The following is a 21,436-nucleotide window of genomic DNA, read 5'->3' on the forward strand; positions in this document are numbered from 1 at the left end:
CGAACATATGTACGTCGTGCGGCACCCTCGAAGACCCAAGCCAGTCTGTGCTCGCATCGCACTTTGACTTTGCCCGGAATGGCGACTCGACGCGCGACTTTCCCTTGTCTAATGTCAACACGGACGCTCTCAGGTCTCTGCGGAACAAGAACGGTTGGAACATAGCCGGTAGCACCAAAGAAGTGCGCGAGAACCGAAACATGGTGAGTATCTCCCTCGGACCTCCCTGACGTGAACTGAATGGCCGTCCGTGTTCGCAGGTTGCAATGCAGAAGTTCGTGCATTCCGTTGCTGGCTCGCTGGGACACCCCGGACTAGTTCCGCGCGCCCTCACACTGTTCAACCAGGCGCGAGGAAAAACACCGAAGTTTCGCTGGGGTCACAAGGCCAAGTGCCTCGCGGGGGCTTCTTTGGCTATTGCTCTCAGAGAATCAAACAAAGCGGATTCGTTACGTGACATCTCGGTAAGTATTGCCTTTGGCGCAGTGCATCTGGCGATAGCCCTAGACGTCCTCAGATTATTTACCTTTTCTTTGTTATCAAGGAACTAGGATGATAGACGACATAGCGTCTTGATTAGTTCTCATGAGTAACCCCGGAGCTAGGTGTTCGCTCGCATGACGAGGGCCAATGAGTAGAAGGGAGATTGGCGTTGTGAGAGGTCCGTCAGAGTGCTATGGTCCGTTCACCTCGTCTAGGCCTATCGTCCGCTGCAGTGGCTCTTATGCGTGAGTGAGGAATAGATGCTGATACACTCTTTTCAGTATCTCATTGACGAGCCGCATGCTTCTGTGGCTCGTTCTTTCGTTCACATCTCTCGCACCCTGAACCTCCCCATTGCCCCCTCCGATCCGACGCACTACCTCCCCGTTCTCCAGACTCACCTTTTGTCACTTCTCCAATGCCCGCCGGGTTCCGCTTCGTCATCGACTGCTACAACTTCCACTGCTCTACCCGCCAATCTCATAGAGGCTATCACGCCCTTAATACCTAACCTGACCAGCATAATCAGAACAGCAACTTCCATTTGCTCTCTTATATACCCCTCATCTGTCGATACCCTCAACCCTTCCCCTACAACCCTCTCCTCCCTCGCCTCCCTCCCCAACCCACCCACAGCAGTCGCCGCACTAATTCTCTCCCTCGAAGGCGAACTCCAGCGCCCGCTCCCACAACACTCCGTCCTGGCAGATAAACTAGGCGTCCGGGTAGGCGCGGGCAAAGCTGCAGTGATGCAGCGGTACAAGTTGATCGCGGAAGCAGTGCTCACGGGCGTGGAGAGCGTCCCCTGGCTTACGAAACACGAAAAGCGCAGTGGCGGGCGGAGTAAAGTCCCCAAGGCCACCGTCGTGGTGCAGGGATTGAAAGACGTGCTGAGGTTCTGGGAAGACATATGGAAAGGCGGGGCGGTGCCGGAGAGGCCGCAGCTGGAGCTGGAGGAAGATGAAGATTCGGGAGCGTGGAGCGGGGACGAGGCGGAGAGCGTTGGGGCGTCGTCGACGGGGAGTGAGGGCAGTGCGAGGTCGTTGAGCTCGGTGGATAGCGCTGCGACATCGAGGAAGAGGAAGCGGGGCAGCCGCAAGGTGACGCAGGCTTCGCAGTACCTGCTCAATCCCCTCTCAACTTCTGTGCCGCCTTTGCCTGGCTCGTCAGGGGCAGGGATAGCCTCGAACGCTCGTGCGACACTCGGCGTTCCGGATACGTTCTCGCCGGCGCATCTATTGACTGCTCACGTATCGTCTCTAAGCGCAGCGCCAACGAGGTTGCAGATCCTCGCAATCGAAAGAGGAGGTGAGGAGGATGTGGGGGATGAAGAGCTGTTCGAGGACGGCGAGCTAGAGGGGTTTATGAGAACTGAAGAGGAGGTAGAGGTCGCGAGGCGCATGATCATCGATTCGGACGACGAAGACGGAGACCAGTGTGGTGCAGAAGACGTCCGCAAGAAACGCCGCGCGGACGGCGAAGTCCAGGGGACGAAGAGGATCGATATGGAGCGGCTGGACGCCCTGTTGGCTGATTCGGGCGAGGAGACACCGTCCTACGGGGAAGCAGGTGTTGAGGAGGTCAGCGAGTGGAGGCCTATGTCCCCAGAAGTGGGTGGATTTGGAGGGGATATAGATGTCGGTGATAGATATGATTTCTAAACACTTTGCCTTGAGTATAACTGATGTATCATAGTTTCCTGTAATTATACGTGAGTGCATGAGAACTGTTGCAGTGCTTCCAATTTTCACAACAGTGCCTGCTCAGTCACAGCGGAGAGGTGGTTTTAAACGATGACGAAGGTTAGGACAGCAATGCCCTATAGATCCGGCAAAGGGCGTCAATACGGAGAGGCTGAATGTCTGAACAAGTTGAGGAAGAGCAGCCTGCCATTAGAAGGGTTAATATTTGATCAATGTCCCATGAATATCTTCCAGGTCATCCAACAGGCATGGATACCCCATAACACCCTCCTTGCCTATTGTGATGTTACACTCAATTGATTATCCACACTTGTCAGGGCCTTCTAGACGCACGTCCACCAAGTAAGAGGATGCGGACCTTCCACAGCGGGCAAGCACCAATGTCCTGCTACCGGGCATTTGTTCATGAGATAGGTGGGAGAACACTTTCCTTGCATGCTCCAATGCGGGACTTGGTATAAAGAACAATGTGAATAGAATTTCCCCTAATTTTTAGAGACAAGAGTGAATGTCCCGCGGACCTGCCTTTGTTCATTCGAAGGTCATTCTCCATGTCCAGCAAAGATCATCCTATAGCTAGGGAAGTGTTCTCCCAACTGGAGCGCCGGCGGAACATTGCCCGCAAACGGCGGAGCGTGGGAAACGGGCGAACCCGTGTCCAGATTGAGAAACTTATGCCACGTGGATGTCTGGCCAATCGCAGAGCAGCTAAACGAAGTCTCCCGGGGACACTTGCAGTTACAAGTTACAACCAACGTCTGTCTGCTCGCTGCCATCATGTTTGCTTCGCGATTACCCAAGCGAGTGCTCCAGGTTGCGCGGGCGGCAGCGTTCAGGCGGATATCCTCGACGCCCTGCAGAAGGTCGGATGCGCTCTTCGTGGTATGTCATGCGGTCTTTGCGGGGACGTTGTGTATACTAAGGGGAAATAGCATCGGGATACGCCATACAACAATCCCAAGGTACGTGCCTCTGTTCTTCCGGCAAATTACATCCAACCTAGGGCTCTTCCCAAAGATCCCCTTCGAATTCACCTCGGAGAACCTTAAGCGAGCAGAAGAGATCATCTCGCACTACCCCCCGCAGTACAAGAAAGCCGCCGTCATTCCCCTACTCGACCTCGCTCAGCGTCAGAACAAGGGCTGGACGAGTATCAGTGTCATGAACTACGTCGCCAAGTTCCTCGAGCTGCCCCCCATGCGTGTCTACGAGGTCGCCACCTTCTACACTATGTTCAACAGGTGAGCGGGAACCATCTGGCTAGCCTAATGTCGCTGCTGACACGTCGCAGAGAACCAATCGGCGCGAACTTTGTGCAGGTGTGCACGACGACGCCGTGTATGCTGAACGGCGCGTACGAGATCCTGGACACGGTGTGCAAGGAGCTGGGCGGGATCAAGCCGGGTGAGACTACCAAGGACGGGAAGTTCACGGTCATCGAGGTGGAGTGCCAGGGTGCTTGCAGTAATGCCCCAATGATGGTAGTTGGTGATGACTTCTACGTGCGTGCTTACCTATCTCCCGCACAGCGTCATGGCTGCTTATCCTGGCGGGATGCATGTAGGAGGACCTGACACCAGCGACTACGAAGAAGGTGCTGGACGCTTTCGCCAGGGGCGAGAAGCCAAAGCCGGGTCCTCAGAGCGGTCGGCATACCAGCGAGAACTCGGCTGGGTTAACGGCGTTGACAAGCAAGGTACGTCAAGAGCTTCACCTCTCAGCGGATACGGTTGTTTAATGGTATGTAATAGCCCTACGGTCCTGGAGAGTTTTGCGTAGAGGAGTTCCGGTAGACACTCAGCATTATAATTCACGAGTTTCGATTGCATTGCAGAGCGTGCGACAGCAAATGGATGCAGGTGAGAGATGATGCGAAACATATAGCAGGAAAGCGCAAAGCAAGCCAGACATTCATCGTGTGATTTTCAATCATCCCCTTCTCCATCGTCGAACCCAAACATGCCTTCGCCCCCTTCAGGGAGTCTCTCGATGATATAACTAGTGGATGGGTTAGAAAGTCTGACTCGACGGCTTCTTCGATTCCGACGCACTCAATCTCTTCTTTTAGGTCAGCGCAGTATCTGTCCAGCGGCAAGTCAGACTTGTCATGGCCTGCAGCAGTATCCGTCAATATTTACAGGTTGGGTTCTGCTATAGAGACTTACCGAAAGGGTTCTCAATCTCATCCGCTATGCCTTCAATACCCATGAACGTGAAGGCTACGACGGTCACTATGGGTATCATGCTCCAGCCGAGTTCTTTGATCAACGTGAAGGGTAAGGCGAAGAGGTATAACGTCACCGCCTGCTTCAGATGTATGCGGTCTATCAGAGGATCAAGCTTCAGTATGATTAAATGAAACAAAGAGCGAAAGCATACACGATACTGGGATTGGCGTGTTCGCAACGCGTTCCATAGCCGTCATCTGGTCTACCATGCCTTGCAACCTGCAGTCCGTGTGTCAGCCTCCGCAAGCACCACTTCAAATTAAGATGCCTTACAGCTGATTCAACGCATTCGTACCGGCAGGGCCGACGGTCTCCAGATACCCATCCCTCTTGAACCTAAACACCGCCCTTCCAATCTCGTGCGCAATTACCAGGGGGAGCGGTAACGACGCCTCGTCCGCGTACGCGTGGAACTCGACCGTCTGGTGCGCCTCGGCCAGCAGCGGTGTCTTCGGGGTCACCTTCCCGTCCTTCCGTTTCGGCCTTACGCGCTTCGTCGCGTCCGATCTCCCCTGGCGCATCGTACCCGGCTTCGACGTCGCCGGGGTAATGGGGCTGGTGGGTGACATCGACGCGCTGAGGGACGTCTCGAGAGAGGCGTACGAGTTGTTCGCGTGCGTGTACCCCGTCTCGTCGTACCGCGCGAAGCTCGCGGGGAGCACTCCCGAGTAATCCTCCCAGTGAATACCGTCCTCGTCGCGCAGGTAGTGCTTGACGGCGTAGGCGAAGCTCAGGGCTAGCTTTAGCACGTCAATTTTCTTGCGCCGGAGCTGCGCCGCGGTCAGCGCGACGTGCGGCGTCTTGCCCTTGGTGGTGTTGATGTAGTCGGGAGGCGGGACTGAGACGTTAACCCAGACGAGCCGGGAGAGATTGCGAATCTAGATGGGTTGCGTGAGAGGGCCTTATGAGTAGGGGTAAGCATACCTGGCTGGTCATGGTCGCGAAATCCTTCCGGCCCTCGTAGAACCGGTCATAGGAAGTTCTGCGTGACTTCTCTTTAGCTGCGTATCACTTTCACATGGACTAAACCACGTACCCGTTTCTACACGTTCATACCTCTGAGCTTCGCGGTCAACTTGTCCTAGTACTGGGACAAGACCTCACCTGAATACGAGAATCAGACCCACCTAAGCAAAGACACGTCAGGGCTTGACAGAGAATGCCTTTACTCAACCTTAACATACTACGACAGCGACGACAGGGACCACCGAGTTGGTCAGAGTAACGTCGTATCCGCGCTTGAATAGATATGCAATGAGGGTCGCGAATATCGTGACTGTCAAGACTGGTCCGATAATCCTTGTGATGATCTAGGTCTCAGTTAGCACAATCCACTTGCAATACGGCGACTCGATAGTGGGACGTACACTCCCTTCGATTCGGAATACATCAGGGAGCCAGGAGTACTGCGAAACGTGTCATCTGGGGCAATTTACAAGTACACCTTTCCAAGCATGCCTTCCTCAAGTGTTGTCGCTTTATCCTAGGCGGCTGTTCCATACAGAGTTCAGTCAGTCGCCCACGAGTTCCTAACTAAGATCCGAACACCTTAGGGAGTACAAGGGTCACGGAGCTCTTGACAGTGCTAGTCATGGCAGTGACAGATCGTTCGAGTTTCAGTCCACTGGCACTTTGTCGTAAACAACTGTTATTAATGTCGTCAAATGCAAAGCGAGTCCATGAACAGGCAGCGGGCACTCCCTCAAGCTCAGCGGTGTGGCAGCTTGCAGGGTGGCTGTGGCAAATGCAAGGCGCGCAGATGCCGGTGGCTCAACCCGAACACTCCGATCCGGGGTTGCCGAGATGGTCGAATGCCACAATGAGGCCCAGGGGATGCTTAGATCGATATGTCGGATTCAATTTCAAGCCAGAAATTCTAAGGAAGCATTTACAGGTCTTTGTGAGTAACGATTATCCTACCTGTGAGTACATTGTTAGATAGATACAATCTAGCATTTACTTATCCCAGTCATGATATTGATACATATATAACTCAGAGCAAAGCACGAGCAATCTTAGGCGCTGCCAGGAGCCAGGTTGAAGAGACCAACCGTATTCCCAAACCCAGCTAAACAAAACGTCCGACCCCCTACAACAGGAGATACGCGCGTGAAAGGCAAACATGACGGCTGCTTCCCCGGCGACCCTTGACCGTCCCCTTCAGCACTACCGTGGCGCTCGAGCGCGGACAAAGGCGAGACCCGCAGGAGCGCGGACGACGGCTCAAACAACCAGAACTCCCATCTGTCAAGAGTCGCCGGAGACAACCCAGAGCGTGTCTTCGCGCCGGCCGGGTCATGTCGCTTGTCCTTCGGGTTCGCGGCCGACCGCGGTTTCCGCCGCACACCAACGACGTTCCCATCCGCCACATCCCACCCTCCCCTCTCGCACGTCGTGTCACTCGTCCTCGTGACCACCGCTTGCTGCCAGTACCGCGACTTCTGGCACTCCAGTCTGGTCTGAGGGCACTCTGCCGGCCCGATATTATGCGCAGCCCCGTTTTCCGCGCCGTCAAGGGGAACAGCAAGAGTCTCCGGGGCGCGTCGGAGCATATCCTTCTCGGAAGACCTTCGTGAGTGGTGGCCGTGCCCGGAGACGGGGAACAAAGCATCCTCGCTCATTGACGGCAGGCGTTGGCGCATCGTGTTCGGGGAGGACAAACTTACAATGGACGTTTGGCTGCTACTCCGAGAGCGCCTGCCCAGCAGAGTATGTCTTGAAGAGGTTTGCGGCCCAGGTGTGCGCGGACATGAACATCGCCTTCCTTCTTCGACAGACGCATATATGCGGTGGAATACAATCAGATGGCCTACCGATACCGACAGGGAGAAGTTCTCGGGCGGGAGTTCTCCACAAAGCGGACACGTCTTTCGAGGGACGGTTGTCATCCGTAGCTTGCTTATGTCGCCGTACACATCGTCCAGCACGCAGATGCATTCGCCGCCCGAGGCGTCCCAAACAGAGACCACTCCCGCATACGTCCCGGCAGCGACGATGAGTCTGTTCTGTCCGCCGATATCCAGGGAGAGAGCATGTACTTGGACGACAGTGTCTTCAGGATTCCCCGCAGACAACGAAGCGAGTAATTTTGGCAAAGACTCGAAGGGCGACAGATCGTGCAGCTCCAGTATCCCGTCTTCCAAGCAGAAACATACAACGGACGTGTCGCGTGAAGGCAAGGCGATATACATGATCTTCACGACAGCAGCATGGCCGGAGGTCGGAATCTGCACCGCGTGAGGCCGCATATCTTGATCCCAGACCCACTTCATCGCCACCCTGCTCTCATGGATGACGACCAAGCACGGTGGATGCTGCCCATTACCAGGCCTCCCACCGGGTCTACTGGGATTCGTGAGGAAGTGGAGCTCTGTGACACCTGCCGCCGGTGTCTCCCCCGCGAACGTTGGCAGCGACGCAGGCGCCCCTTTTCGGATCGACCAAACGCTCACTTCCCCACTCCCAGTCCCCACTGCGCAATACTCCCCGTGTTCATCAACAGCCAGCGCCGTCACCGCATGCACCGAACTGCTCGAGCACGCATCCTCGGCCTTATCAAAGCACACCGCGCCCTCCCTCTCGGGATGCCACACCGCAACGCTATTATCCAGCCCAACAGCCACGACGATCCGCCCGTCCCTACTCGCCGCGAGCAACTCCACATCCGACTCGAACGCCCGCGGCAGGGCCCCAAAGCTCGCATCGACATCCGCGAGGCCCTCGTCCTCGCGCTTCCCCTCGTCCACCTCGGGCCCGACGCGGTTGCGCTGCGCCTCGAGCAGCTCCGCGTCCTTAAGCAGGTACAACAGCAGCCCGTACAGCGCGCCCGTCGTCGCCGCGATGGGCACGACGACGATCTTGAGCAGCCAGACGACCGGCCGGGAGGCGGAGGGGCGCGGGCGGGGCTCGGGCGTGCCGTCGGGCGTGAGGACGACGATTGTGGGCGACTCGATGCGCAGGTGCACCAGCGGGTCGCCCGCGGGGTTGAGCATGTGCCATATGTTGGAGGCGGGGGAGTGCGTGTCCGGTTTGGTGTGTGCAACGGCCTTGGCACGGTTCTGCGCGTGCGGGAAGCCCAGCGCGGGTTCTTCGCGCGCGCTGGTGGGATAGGTCGCGTAGTAGAGTGTTGCTGTCACCGCGAGGAGCTAAGGGGTATTCAGTCATCCACGTCGATTTCCAACCATCTGGAATGACCGACCAAAACGAGACTCAAATTCTTCGTCGCCCGGCCCTTGAGCAGATTATTCGCCGCAACGACCGTCTTCCTCCACCGAGTCGTCGCATGCATCACGGGCGTCGCAGTGCGCGCTGGGTCGCTCGGCGCCAGGCTCGAATCCTGCCGGAGCAGCTCGTCCAGCTCCAGCCGCTGGATATCGATGCTCAGCACGGTCGTGAAGAACGTATGCACCAGGAACCAATGTGCAACGAGTACCACCACGGCGAAGGCGCAGAATTGCCGGATCACGCCGTGCGCGAAGAACGCGATGACGCCGAGGATGGCGTTGTACGAGATGGATTTGAGCGTATTGGACGTGCCGGCTTTGCTCAGTCCCTCCGCGATGCGCTCTTTAACGGGGAGGGCGATGGATGTCTTTGCTACGGCGTCGACCTGTGAAGTGTTAGTCCTACGTGTCGCTTAATGCATCAACTAGAAAGGGCAGTGACATACAAGACTGAACATGTTCTCTGTACCGATAAATAGAATCACGACCGGCAGCATGGCCCTAACACGCACTCATGACGAAACTGAAATTTCCAAATGATTTCGAACTCACCATGGGACCATCGTCACCTTGAAACCCACAATTGCGCACACGGAAAGACTGGTGATCGTACTGACGAGCATCTCGACGACTCCCGTGAATGCCAAACCGACGACGGAGTGCACCGCGTCGACGCGCCTGATCGATCGTGCGAACCAGACTAGGTAGATGAGATATGCGAAGTAGAGGAAGATAGATACGACGTTCGAACGGACACGCGAGGTGGTTTCGTCGTGCTGCGAGAAGTGTCATTCTAGCCGACCCCTGCGCGAGGAAGACACTTACTTCGAGCGCAATGAGCGTGGGGCTCTGGAACTCCGGAACTACTTGCGCCTGTCCGTCAGCAACTGCGTCGGAAACAGCCTGCGTGAACGCGGCGTGCCCGGACATGCTCGTGCAGTCCGTCTCAGGGAAGAAGTAGGTCAGGACGAGCGCCGCGGCATACTCAACCTTGGTAGCCGTGTGGGCGTCGAGCTCGCGCCCGGCGAGAACCATGAGCGGGAGCACCGGTATACCCGCGACGCTCGTGTTCTTCGTAAGGCTGAGGGTCTCGCGGACGTCGGGGTCCGCGCGGATGCGGTCCTCGTCGTGATTCCAGAATGCTGAGGGCGAGATGGTGAGGCACGACCCGTCGGGTGTCTTCAGGCATGAAAGGCCATGCGCGGGGAGGAGCGCGTGTATCCGTTTCTCTAGTGCGAGTGTTGATAAGAGCACCTGCACATCTAACGCCCCCGCCTCGTCCGGACTGTGTACGAGCACCCGCTCGACGCGCAGGGTGCGCTCATTGCCGCATCGCGCTCTCGCGACGGGGTCTTCGATAATCCTGAGCGACTCGAGCCCCGTCCAGAGGTTGCGGATGTCGCCGTAAGTGTGGTAGCCGGAGCCCTCGACGGAGCGAAAGGAGTCGAGGATGCGCGAAGAAATATGGGCGATGAACTGTGGTTGGGACGAGGAGTAGATTGCGAGGGCGGGGTAGAAGAGCGAGGTAATGACCACGCAGGAAATGAGGATGACCCGGATCTGGTGTGTCGCGCAGTGTCTGCGCCCATGCCACACTCAGAACAGCACATGCGCTGTAGTCCCGCAAACACTCACATTCCAAACTGGTGAAAGTAGCGGTGCCCGACCTGGCGCGCCCAGTACAGCGCCGTAGGACCGATAGAAAACATGCTTTGTCCGAAATTCCGAGGGCTAGCGTTTATGGCCCGGGGATATTGAATATGGAGTTGTAGGTCCGAGTTGGTCCAGCAAGCGCAAGTAAATAAACAGAAAATTCCAAGCCCAAGAGCATGACAGAACAGCAGCGACCCGCAGCAGAGTTTGTCTACGCCGAGCACATCGGTGCCACAAAATAAAAGATACTTTGCCCGTCGGCGGAGGGACGTTTCTGCCACACTGCGTGGTGGCCGCAGAACCCCAGCGAAATGGCGCGCTCATCCCGCCGGCACGCTCGCGTGGCAAATACCCACGTTCCGCCCCGACTTGCCACCTCCGTGTCCGACGTCTTGCACACCTTGGTCAGCGGCGACTCTGTCCGCTTCAACGTCGTCGAACACCATGTCAGTTGCTTCGTCACTGCTGCAGGCGACGCGCCAAATATCCCGTCGAAGATGTACGTATGTGTCTTTCCTGCCCGCAAACCATGTACGTTTTCTGACGCGGTTCACACAGGTCTGCACTCGAGCGCGGTGCGCGCAGCGATCACCAACTTCCAGATGCCCGCCATGTCACCGACAATGACCGAGGGCGGGATTGCTAGCTGGAAGGTCAAAGAGGGGGACTCGTTCTCCGCGGGGGACGTCCTTCTCGAAATCGTACGTCTTCCCATCCACCGCGTCTTTGCCTAATCCAAAGGAAACTCATTATGCTCGCCTAAAGGAAACAGACAAAGCGACCATTGACGTAGAGGCCCAAGACGAGGGCATCATGGGCAAGATTCTCGCACCAGACGGCACAAAAGCCATCCCGGTCGGCAAAGTCATCGCGCTCCTCGCCGAAGAGGGCGACGACATCTCCAACCTCGAGCCCCCCAAGGAAGAGTCATCTTCCCCCCCTCCTCCCAAGCCCCAGGCGCAGAGCCAACCACCCAGCGCGGCGGAGGCGAAGACCCCCGGGCCCTCTGCGCCCCCGCCGGCACCCAAACCCGCTAAACACATCCCCCTCGACCCTTCCCGCCCGCTCTTCCCCTCCGTGCTGCGTCTCCTCCAGGAGAACGACGTCGACATCAGCAAGGTGAAGGGCACGGGTGTGCGCGGGATGCTCACTAAGGGAGACGTGCTCGCGTTCCTCGGCAAGGCGTCCAGCCCGACGGGGACGTACAAGGAGGTGCCGGGCTTGCCGGAGCTGAAGGCCAACAAGGAGAAGTCAGCGAAGGCGGAGGAGGTCAAGGTATGATCTGGTTCTGTTAGCGAAAGGAGATTTTGACTGACACGCGTTTGTAGCCACTTGACGGCCCGGCGCTAAGGCGACTCATCGTGTCGAATATGCTCCAGGCGTCCGTCAAGGCTCGTTCAGCAGCAGGTGCGTTTTACCTTCCCATCTCGACATTGCTATGCTGACTGTCCACCCAGCTCCCCCGACTGCCTATGACTTTGAATCCATTATCGCCGATTACATCCCTGTAAAACCGGTTACGGACAAAGCCCCCATCCCTCCTCCGACCATCAAGCCTAGAGATGCGACTGCACAGTACTTCGACGGATTAATATAGATCTAGTACTTCATAGGTTATTTTATGTGATTCCTCCTGCGAATCTGATACTGTGGGATACTGGGATTGCGATCCGCGTTGTGTCTGCTGTTGCAAAATCCAGGAAATGCCCAAGGGTGGAAGGCATGCGCTGACACCAATGTGTGCAATGAGTCCAGATATAAGGAATAATAATGATACCTCATAATACATCATAGCATACAAGATCACAACCCTAGCAGATCCTGGAGGCAAGTCAGCAAGTCGAAAAGCCTGCAGGAATGAGAGAATGGGCACCGACCAAAGATACACAAGACCATCCCCTCGTCATCAGTTATTCTCCGCATACACCTTTACAGCGTTTAGCCGGCTCTCAACCTCACGCTTGAAAGCGCCGATATCATTGCAGTTCTTGAGGATGACACGGACGGTTTCTTCTTTCAGTCGGTTGACTCGCTCGACCTGTTCAGCGTATCTGTAGGTAGGTGTGAGAAAAAAGAACATAGTCTGAATGAGTGCAGGGTACTCACTGGATCTGCAGACCCTTCAGGCGTGTCTGGACTCCGACACCGCTCGAGTATGCAGCCGCCTTCGCTTGGGCAAGGTTCTCTGTCAGCCTGGTTGCCTCCTCGTTACTGATGAATGCTTCCTGTTGCGCGGCCTGTGCAAATGATGTCAGCATATAATACCGAGGCTGACCAAGGGGAAACTACGAACGTCTCGAATATTATCCGCCTGATCATTCAGGGCGATCACCTTCTTCTCCAGCTTCGCAACCTCACCCTCGGTGTCCTCACACTCGCCCGCCTCCATATCCAGCGCGTCCTCCACCGCAATTCTCTCCGTCTCTACCGCCGCACGCTCCTTCATCTTAATCTCCGCAATCCTATTCAAGTTCGGCTTTATCACCATCCTTACGTCCGGCCTCAGTATATCCGCGGGGCTGCTAGCAGCCGTGTTGAGCGTCATCCGCAGGTCGACGTTCGGCAGCGGCGGCGGGAGCGGCGGGAAGAGCGCGAGCGAGTCGAGCAGGTTCGTGTACGCGTCCAGGCTCTCCTCCGCCTCCGCAATGCGGTTCGTTGCGGTCGGCTCAAGGAAGCCGATCGTCTTGTGCGTTTCAGAGAGTTTCTGCCGGAGGTCTTCGAGCGTGCGCTGGAGGTTCTCGTGCTCGGTGTTCATGCGCATGACTTCTTCAGGGGACAGGTTCTGCGCTTGGAGGACGTCCTGGTAGTGTGCCTCTTCTTGCCGTAGGCGGTCGAGGTTCTTGACTGTGATACATGCATATTGAGAACATGAATGCGAGGACAGTGACTGCAGGCTTACTTCCAGCGTTAATCTTCTCTTCTTCATCTTTAATAGATGCTTCGAGGGCTGCTTTACGCGATTCACGATGCCGCAACATTTCTTGTAGCTTCTTCTCATCCCGCTTGACCGATTCACTGTCGACCAGTAGCTTCTCTAATGGAGGCTGGAAAACTTTGAAAATAGGTCGGGCCACCAATACGGTAGATACTCACGGCGGAATCTCTTAGCCTCTCGTACTCGTCCTTGATTGCCTGCAACTGCGCCTTGTAATGATTAAGTTCCTCAAGTACTTTAGCGTTCTTCCTCACTGAAGATCATTGGTCAATATATCAGTAAATGAGTAAAGAACAACTCACGATAGTACTCCTCCAAAATTTTATCCTGTTCAGGGAATGTATCCATGCCCTCAAGATACAGCTGATATGTGGTGTCCAGATACTGGAAAGCAAGGGCGGTATGATGATCTTCTGAATCGAATTGTTCAGGAACATCGTTCGGATCTTGGAGTGTAGGGTCTCCGCTGGATGTATAATGCCATTTCGCCTTGATCTCTGTCAGAACGAGGAAGAACGGAACAGTGAAACATTGCGATACTGACTTTACATAGCTCTACCAACCAATGTAGAACTCCCAATAATGAAGGCCACGAGTGCATACTTGCCGGCGCAGCTAACCATTTGGGATCCAGCGCTCCGACAAACGGGTACTGCATGCACTTAAGCGCGGGAATGAACTGCTCCTCCAGCCTCCGTAACGAGTCGAAAGGGTAGTTGGGATCTAGCTGGCCAATCAAAAACTCGAATATCGCACGAAAGTCCTTTCCTGTTATGCTTGCAAGAGCCTCCCTTGAAATCTCGTAGCCGACGGAGTGCAGGAAACCCAGAATTTCTTGTCGCATCTTCGACTGATATGCTTTGTCGCGAAGTGGCCTCGGATCCCTCATCGGTGGTGCACCCTGCGAGCCGGGAGCAGCGCCCATCCATGTCGAGCCCCTGCGTGCGCTGCTAGATCATGGTGTCAATATAGCGAGCTGTATCAATAGCAAAGCGGATACCTGCTTCACTCGGATTCAGCGAGAGGTATAAAGAGTCAAAATGGAGCGTACCTTTTCATGGGTGTACGACCGATCCCCGCCTTCGACACGCTCTGCAACAGTGGGTTGACGTTTGTAGATCTGTATATTGACGGCCGAGGGCCTGTGCCCGTTGGCCCGCGCATGGGTGGCCCACCCATCGACATTCGCATGCCATTGGCAGACTTCTTCATCGCCGACGGCGGCACAGGTATACTGGACTGGCGGTGGTTGTACGACATGGCGCCGACAGGGGTATCGAGGATGGCGGTTTCGGTCAAGACGTGCTTTCGCGTGACAAGCGCGACTGTCACGCATTTCACGTGATTAATCGCCGCTGTGACAGAACTGAGACGGCCAACCGCCACACCATCATCTCTCGACGGGCAGCCATCTCTGCCATCTGTCAGCGTCAAAGGACGAAAGGTCTATTTGGAGATGACAGACCAGTTGCACTGTTTTGTCGTCTTTAGTGGACCTATCGTTCCTTGGCCGTCGTTGATGTCTTTCCCAGCGGGTATAATTGGTGAACGAGATGCCCGCTCTCCAGCAGGCTACGCTACAGCCGGGGGAACACATGGTAACCTTTAAACAGGATCGGTCACTCCTCCACCCATCAAAGACATAACGAAACCTCTGCCATGCGACTACTTGACATTTTCCGTCGTGACAGGCCGTCAGAGGAACACAAGTGCGTTAATAGTGCGTCTATGACATGCTAGTAGAGCCGTCGTAGTACACACTCTCAGTGTCATTGGTACTCATATATATTTTTCAAATTCAGGTGATGCGCAATGAGCTCACACCCTATCCAAGTATCACTTGTGCATCATCAATCCACTACTAACCGGGACTGAGTTGATGATGATCTGTTTCGAGTCCTCACACCCGTAAACTCAGGTGCTCATATTGGAATGGCGTGGTCTCAGCCGTGCTGTGGACACCCCCCTTGCGCAGACCTTTATAGGACGTCGTCCTCGGTATTCACGACTTTCGCTTTCTGCGATGCCTGCTATTCCTCTTGGGCAGCTGGCCAACCTTGACATTCAAGCCTTGATAGAGAAGACCTATGGCGCTATTTTCATGGGCGTAGTCGCCTCTGCGATGTAGGTCTGCTTTGCTTGCTTGGGTATGGTCATGATAGGATGTCGTTGGCAGCCTTTTCGGCGTTACCAACTCTCAGATGTTTCTCTACTACAAGACATACGCCGCGGATCCTTTATGGCAGAAAATATTTGTGAGCTGATTTCACCTTTGCTTGAACTGAATGAGTTTACATCAGACCAGGTCGCATTTTTATGGTCAGTCATACTCTACACCTTAAAGCCAGTGGACCGTCCGACAAGAGTTGTTTGATTTAGGGTGATGGACGCATGCCATCTGGCATTCAACATCCATGCCGTGTACTTTTATGTCATCATCCACTACCTCCAGCCTGATTTCGAGGTCGCGTGGAGTTTTCGACTGAAACCAATCCTTGACGTAAGTATATTCGCTTTCCTCCCACATGGACTTAAGTAGAGCTGACTGTTTCGTCATGCTAAGAGTATCATTACTGTATCGGTAAATACGTAAGTCTATGTCTGGATGGCGCCTCCGGTGCGCTTATCACGGCTGTGCAGGATGTATGCACTGCGCCTGTGGAGATGTAAGTGCACGCGCCCTGAAAGCGAATGCTTGTCCTACACAATTGTATAGTGTATCGTGGCGGAAGGAAGATTTTGGTGCCCGTAGTGGTGGTAATTATCTCAGGCCCACCGTATATGCAAGAGGATGTAAGCTCACTCGACCTCGTCATCAGACGACACTCCTCATCGCGAGTCTGGGTGAGTTTTCCTTCCCGCTCATTGCTGTACCTGATCTCTGAACATACTTCAGGAGCTGCCATAGGTACGCACGTTCAATCCGTCCGATGGTTCTGACTGTAACTAATAACAGTTATCATGCCCCAGCCGCGATATACTATAGGTGAATATACGTCGTTCCCTGGATGTCCTCAGCAAAAGAACTGATAACCGTACCCAGCTTTATCATTAAGACCTTTGGAGACGTCAATCACATAAAGGTAAGTTGCGATTTCAACGGGATCGCCATCCACACCACCCACATGTTACCACAGTGGTCATTGTACACCGGCTACAGCGCGTCCACAGCCCTGGACATCTCCATAGCTGTCTCATTCTGCTGGATTCTGTACCAGCGTCGGACTGGATTTGCGCCGTTAGTGCCTTGCGCAAGGCACCTTTCCGAGCATTTGCTAAGGCTTCCTCAGGACGGACTCGATTACGAACTCAATCATGATTTATACCCTGAATACTGGGTTACTTACCAGGTGCGAGCCAATTAATGTCTCTGCCTGCTGAGTCCATTTCGTGATCTCGGCGTAGTATATTTTCTCTGTTGTGCATCACAACGGTAGGTACTTTCTCTGTAAACCGTCCCGTTAACACGTCGCTAACGTGCCTTCGCAATCCAGTACGCTACAATGCCGAATGATTTGATTTATCTATGTTTGGAATTCGTGCTGATCAAGCGTGCGTCGTCGCCACATCCATATTGTCGTTGCCTCTAATCTCACGCTTCTAACAGTATACGTGAATTCTTTCATGGCCATGTAAGTGTCCGATAGCAGGCGAGATAAAACGGAGTCGAATCTTTAGGGACAGGCTGAATGCGCGCAATTCGCTCAAAGAGCGGTGGCACAAGCAGGAGGAAGAGCTAATTACAGCCCATACCACGACGAAAGGGTCGAGTAAGATGAAAGAATCTACCCGTCCTAGGTCGCTTGGTTGTGTGACAACTGGTACCACATCACTCCGAGTAAGCAAGCTCACTCTTCCGCCCAAGCCTCGCTCAGAGTGGATGATATTCCAGCGTGGCTCATCCGACACCGCCTCTAAAGACGTAGGGAGGGCTAGCTTGCACAGCAATGTATGTACCCTGTCTCGACCCGCGTGTAGGACATACTCTGATGTTTTACAGTTCCTGGATCTCCAGACAAGCCCGGTACGGTCAGTGGTTATAGAAGTTGCGGTCCAGAAAGAGGTATCTTCGGACATGGTATGAATTACAGCCCCGGGATCCCCGTAATCCCCATAGGTTACTGCCCGTACAGAATATCAAACACACAGCGGCAACTTTTTATGTGTTGATGAACCTTCCTTTTTGTTTTCATTATCCCTTCTATCTTGATTGCAACCGGGACGCTTTCAGTCTGTCCTTGCCCTCCTTGCTCACTTTCATTTGCAGATCATTCGGGATTATCCTATTTGTCGAATGCGCTCCTTGTTGGACATTTCTTGTTGATGTTCTTGTTACATAGCTTTTGCTAGCCCCCGCAAACCTGATGTCAATCAACTATCCTGATAACACAGATGCTAAAGTATGATTACGCAAGGATCGGACGATATTAGGACGCATATACGAGACTAGAGAAACATGATGGTAAGGGTACGACTGCTGGTTTTTTCAGAAAGGTAATCTGAAAGGAAGCAGTTCTTGCAACTGATTCATCAGCCGCCACTCGCCAGGTCTGCTAGCATCAAGGACAGCACGGGAATCCAGAAGCTCGGACATGCGGATCAAGTCAGCAGCCCGCTCAGCCAACAGATATACCGGCGCCATCGGGTGCGCCGCAGGCACATATGGCTGTCAATCCTGTCAGTACTCTACTATCCAGAATCAATCACACCACTTACGAAAGCGGAAGCATCGACGACCCTCAGCCCAACCGTTCCCTTTACCGTAAGATCCGGGTTGAGTACGCCCTTCCCTTCACCCACGACGCCTCGCTTCCCCATCGCCGCTGTGCAGCTAGCGTGGTTAACTGTTGAAGCGTACTTGCGAGCATACGCGATGATCTCCTCGTCGGTGTGTACCTCTGCGAACGGCCCGTATTCCTCCAGGATATAGCCGTTCCAGGCGGGCGCCGACATGAACCTGCGAGCCGCCTTGACCGCCTCGAGCATGACGAAGGTGTCCACGTCTGTCCCGAGCATGTTGGGATCCATCAGGGGCGGGTCGAATGGGTTGCTGCTCTTGAGCGTGATACTCCCGCCTGAAAGTAATGTGAGATCTAGCTGGAATCTCACCGGCGCAGCAAACACCAATACTCACGGGAAGTGGGAGAAATCACGTTGGTAAAGACAGTGAAGAAGTGACCGGAGGGTCGGGGCCCGCCCACAAACGAAATGTACGCGTCCTACGACAACTACCTGGTCAGCGCGAGCATATATGCAGAACCGAGGCAAAATAAGGCTGACAGTGAAAACAAACTCGTAATGGGAAGACGTGGGCCCGGCAGTGGGGTCGGGGTGCGTCTCCCAGATGCTGGCATTCTCGGGCAGTCGGAACCAGCCTATTTGGTTTGTAGGTGAAAGCACGAGCTGACCGGTGCGGTTGGCCTGCCACAGAGCGAATTGCTGCCCAGCATAGGCTGCGTCGCTTATCAAGTTATCGAGGGTATCGTCGGAGTTGACGGTATACGATGAGGTCAGCAAGGGGTGATCCTGGGATATGGTTGGCTATCGTGTTTAGATAGATATCGCGCGGTATGCAATATACTTGCCTGCAGATTTTTTCCGACATCAGGCAGGTCTACCAGGGTCTCGATGCCAAGAGGAGTGAGTTCTGCGGAATCACCGATTCCAGAAAGTAGTACTGACGGCGCTGAGTCAGAACGCTATGTGTATAAAGATGGAGGGAAGACTCACGTATTTGTGGCGTATTGATCGCGCCTGCAGCAAGGATTACCTCGTCGGTGACGTTAATCTGAAAGAGGGGGCCTGACGGGAATCCTCTTCGTCAGATATGAAGAAGACTGATCAAGTCGCAGATAACATACCAGTCGCAGACTGCGCGAACTCTACTCCGCGAAATACCGGCGTGCCATCATGATTGCCTGTCTGCAACACTTTCGTGACCTGGGTATCGACTAGGATATCCAGGTTGGGGCGTAGAAGGGCAGGCTCAATATAGGAACCGGCAGACGTTGTGCGTGTACCATTTGCAATCTATCTCTCTGTCAGCCATGTGGTCATTTACATGCCTACTGTCAGATCGTACCGTGGACTGTGCCCAGCCTGAAGCGGAGGTTATGTTTAGACGAATGACCCACACGAAACTCTAGACCACGCACCAATTCCTATCATATCCCCGGAGTTCTGGTCGATATTGTAGCGGAATTCAGGGAGTTCGTGCGAGGCGTTGACGACTCTTTCGTCCGTCCCTAGCAGAAAACCCGGAAGACTGATAGCAAGTGGTCCTATATAGCGAAGGATCGGTGTTCACTCTAATGGTAGGGTTCCTTCAGAGACAACATACATACCGTCTGTGCCGTGAATGGAAGGGTCTATCTGGCCGTCGGTGTTGTGACCGTCCGCTGGAGGCACCAGTTTCTCGATCTATACCGCAATTCACGCATATTAACATAAGGTCGATGGCGGAACGATCGAGTTCTGACCTTCAGCATGTAGGGATACATGGCGTCCCAGGACCATCCCTTGTCTCCGGTAACTTCAGCATAGCGGTCCCAATCATCCCGAGAGCCGCGGTTATGGATCATGTAATCTGCCAAAACATAGCGTTAAAGGACATACGTGTGTAATGTGGGGAGTAAATGCACGTACTGACTGCCGTGGATCCCCCCAGTACGCGACCTCGTTGGAACGGGAGGGAGCGGTTGTTCAATCCAGGCTGCGGTACGGTAGTATAATTCCAGTCCTATATGTCAAGCGCGGACCATCAATATGTGTATATCAGGCCCCGAAGCACGATTACTGACAAATCTCGAGTTGGCCAGCAACGCTGCGAACCATGGGACTTCTATGTTTAAGTTTTTGTAGTCGCTGCACAAAGCAGTGACTTTCAGAGGTTCACATCTCAGTATCTTTGGCACGCTTGCCTAGATCCTGCTTCAATCAGTAGGACCTTCTTGCTGGGATCTTCTGTGAGTCGGTTAGCCAGGACGCTGCCCCCTGCACCAGCTGCGCAGAAATGAGTGAATTAGAACTTGGAGGAGAGAAGAACTTGTGGATGGGAGACACTTACCGCCGACGATGACATAGTCGTAACGTTCGTCGATGATCTCAGCTGGGTCAGAGTATATCTCGCCATGAACAAAGGCTGCGGCAGCAAGGACTGCGAGGAAGGGATGGAACCTCATTGAGCACGGCGCTGATGCTCCGGAGCAGGTCCTGGTAGTAGGAAAAGATTCAGTGGGATTATAAGTGCTGGGCGACACCGAATATATCGCGGGAAGGCGTGTACTGTTGTTGACGAGCAGTGGTATGAAGGTGATCGCGGCTATGCGTACTAGCTCGGAAGTCGGGGGTCCTTCCGGAATAGGACTCTGATCCGGCGGACCAGTGATCGACGATGAAGGATAACTGCTGGTATTACCGGTTGAAGCAGGCTCCTAAACCATCCGTCCTTAGCGTTCTCGCTCCTCCTTTACTAGGGCGCACGTGCAGTGTTATATAATACAAATCTATTTTTAATTTATTACCGGATACAGAACGAACAAGAGGAGGAGAACGCTATAGGACGGCTGGCACAAATGTCGTCGCCGAGATCCCCGAGGCTGACTAAGCGGACGGTGGCTGAAGCCTCTCAGCAGCGGTTGGCGGGCGATGTAGAGAGCGTCTCGACACCTACCTCGTTGAGCTCAGGCAGAACACATATAAACGGGTGCTAAAATAGTTCAAGACCAATGCAAATACCTTTGGTATACTTCTGACACTCAGAGGGGCTTGTCTATAGCCATTATGCCTCTTCAGCCGGATATTCAGCCTTCGGTACTACTGATAACCATTGCATGAGTATACCATTCAGTTAGGACATTTTTACATTACTATAAAGTACACCGAGCGGTAAATCCCAAGGTAATAAGTTGTAAATGGTTGCGTGAAGGCCCGCCGACCGCTGGTGAAAGGCTTCAGCCACCGTCCGCTTAGTCAGCCTCGGGGATCTCGGCGACGACATTTGTGCCAGCCGTCCTATAGCGTTCTCCTCCTCTTGTTCGTTCTGTATCCGGTAATAAATTAAAAATAGATTTGTATTATATAACACTGCACGTGCGCCCTAGTAAAGGAGGAGCGAGAACGCTAAGGACGGATGGTTTAGGAGCCTGCGGTTGAAGCAACCTTATCCGCGGAGTACAGGCACACCAGGTGTTCACGGAATTAAGTACTGAC

General features: G+C 54.2%; 8 protein-coding genes across 8 annotated transcripts; 4 read left to right on the forward strand and 4 right to left on the reverse strand.

Annotated features, from left to right (window-relative positions):
- The first annotated feature begins 163 nt into the window (after nt 1-163).
- On the forward strand, nt 164-2,225 carry GLOTRDRAFT_57716 (uncharacterized protein). Its single transcript, XM_007864899.1, has 3 exons — nt 164-203; nt 261-464; nt 765-2,225. The coding sequence occupies exons 1-3, from the start codon at nt 201-203 to the stop codon at nt 2,142-2,144; spliced, it is 1,587 nt and encodes a 528-aa protein (XP_007863090.1). The 5' UTR covers nt 164-200; the 3' UTR covers nt 2,145-2,225.
- Nucleotides 2,226-2,963: 738 nt separating this feature from the next.
- On the forward strand, nt 2,964-3,979 carry GLOTRDRAFT_36438 (uncharacterized protein; the record flags this gene model as incomplete). The annotated part of the gene is made up of 6 exons (XM_007864714.1): nt 2,964-3,068; nt 3,119-3,148; nt 3,204-3,427; nt 3,478-3,688; nt 3,751-3,882; nt 3,938-3,979. The coding sequence occupies 6 exons, from the start codon at nt 2,964-2,966 to the stop codon at nt 3,977-3,979; spliced, it is 744 nt and encodes a 247-aa protein (XP_007862905.1).
- A 132-nt stretch (nt 3,980-4,111) lies between these two features.
- On the reverse strand, nt 4,112-6,095 carry GLOTRDRAFT_73153 (UPF0187-domain-containing protein; the record flags this gene model as incomplete). The annotated part of the gene is made up of 11 exons (XM_007865556.1): nt 5,963-6,095; nt 5,873-5,905; nt 5,782-5,820; nt 5,599-5,724; nt 5,519-5,541; nt 5,339-5,396; nt 4,688-5,292; nt 4,566-4,633; nt 4,352-4,510; nt 4,238-4,298; nt 4,112-4,184 (listed from the first exon to the last, which is right to left on the reverse strand). The coding sequence occupies exons 1-11, from the start codon at nt 6,005-6,007 to the stop codon at nt 4,112-4,114; spliced, it is 1,290 nt and encodes a 429-aa protein (XP_007863747.1). The 5' UTR covers nt 6,008-6,095.
- A 168-nt stretch (nt 6,096-6,263) lies between these two features.
- Nucleotides 6,264-10,346, reverse strand: GLOTRDRAFT_114971 (uncharacterized protein; the record flags this gene model as incomplete). Its single annotated transcript, XM_007865557.1, has 7 exons — nt 6,264-6,868; nt 6,893-8,559; nt 8,613-9,023; nt 9,084-9,138; nt 9,190-9,413; nt 9,463-10,216; nt 10,273-10,346. 7 exons carry the CDS (start codon nt 10,344-10,346, stop codon nt 6,430-6,432), a joined length of 3,624 nt encoding a protein of 1,207 aa, XP_007863748.1. The 3' UTR covers nt 6,264-6,429.
- A 330-nt stretch (nt 10,347-10,676) lies between these two features.
- On the forward strand, nt 10,677-11,565 carry GLOTRDRAFT_110278 (single hybrid motif-containing protein; the record flags this gene model as incomplete). Its single annotated transcript, XM_007865558.1, has 3 exons — nt 10,677-10,789; nt 10,849-10,991; nt 11,056-11,565. Coding segments are annotated over exons 1-3 (708 nt in total), but the record flags the coding sequence as incomplete, so codon positions are not given.
- Nucleotides 11,566-12,196: 631 nt separating this feature from the next.
- Nucleotides 12,197-14,389, reverse strand: GLOTRDRAFT_37261 (uncharacterized protein; the record flags this gene model as incomplete). Its single annotated transcript, XM_007864773.1, has 8 exons — nt 12,197-12,341; nt 12,397-12,527; nt 12,584-13,134; nt 13,190-13,334; nt 13,384-13,478; nt 13,528-13,714; nt 13,770-14,175; nt 14,277-14,389. 8 exons carry the CDS (start codon nt 14,387-14,389, stop codon nt 12,197-12,199), a joined length of 1,773 nt encoding a protein of 590 aa, XP_007862964.1.
- An 859-nt stretch (nt 14,390-15,248) lies between these two features.
- Nucleotides 15,249-16,861, forward strand: GLOTRDRAFT_127121 (uncharacterized protein; the record flags this gene model as incomplete). The annotated part of the gene is made up of 13 exons (XM_007865559.1): nt 15,249-15,349; nt 15,402-15,480; nt 15,531-15,544; nt 15,605-15,725; nt 15,789-15,814; nt 15,866-15,891; nt 15,942-15,982; nt 16,045-16,069; nt 16,122-16,133; nt 16,196-16,211; nt 16,269-16,308; nt 16,720-16,777; nt 16,833-16,861. 13 exons carry the CDS (start codon nt 15,249-15,251, stop codon nt 16,859-16,861), a joined length of 588 nt encoding a protein of 195 aa, XP_007863750.1.
- An 850-nt stretch (nt 16,862-17,711) lies between these two features.
- GLOTRDRAFT_120265 (alcohol oxidase) lies at nt 17,712-20,512 on the reverse strand (the record flags this gene model as incomplete). The annotated part of the gene is made up of 15 exons (XM_007865560.1): nt 20,292-20,512; nt 20,140-20,227; nt 20,026-20,089; nt 19,871-19,964; nt 19,705-19,811; nt 19,570-19,645; nt 19,381-19,506; nt 19,308-19,324; nt 19,087-19,255; nt 18,956-19,027; nt 18,811-18,902; nt 18,506-18,751; nt 18,360-18,444; nt 17,942-18,300; nt 17,712-17,891 (listed from the first exon to the last, which is right to left on the reverse strand). Exons 1-15 carry the CDS (start codon nt 20,404-20,406, stop codon nt 17,712-17,714), a joined length of 1,890 nt encoding a protein of 629 aa, XP_007863751.1. The 5' UTR covers nt 20,407-20,512.
- Nucleotides 20,513-21,436: the final 924 nt, after the last annotated feature.

This window comes from Gloeophyllum trabeum (assembly GCF_000344685.1).
Source record: "Gloeophyllum trabeum ATCC 11539 unplaced genomic scaffold GLOTRscaffold_00003, whole genome shotgun sequence".
In the NCBI taxonomy this organism is placed as follows: Eukaryota; Fungi; Basidiomycota; class Agaricomycetes; order Gloeophyllales; family Gloeophyllaceae; genus Gloeophyllum; species Gloeophyllum trabeum.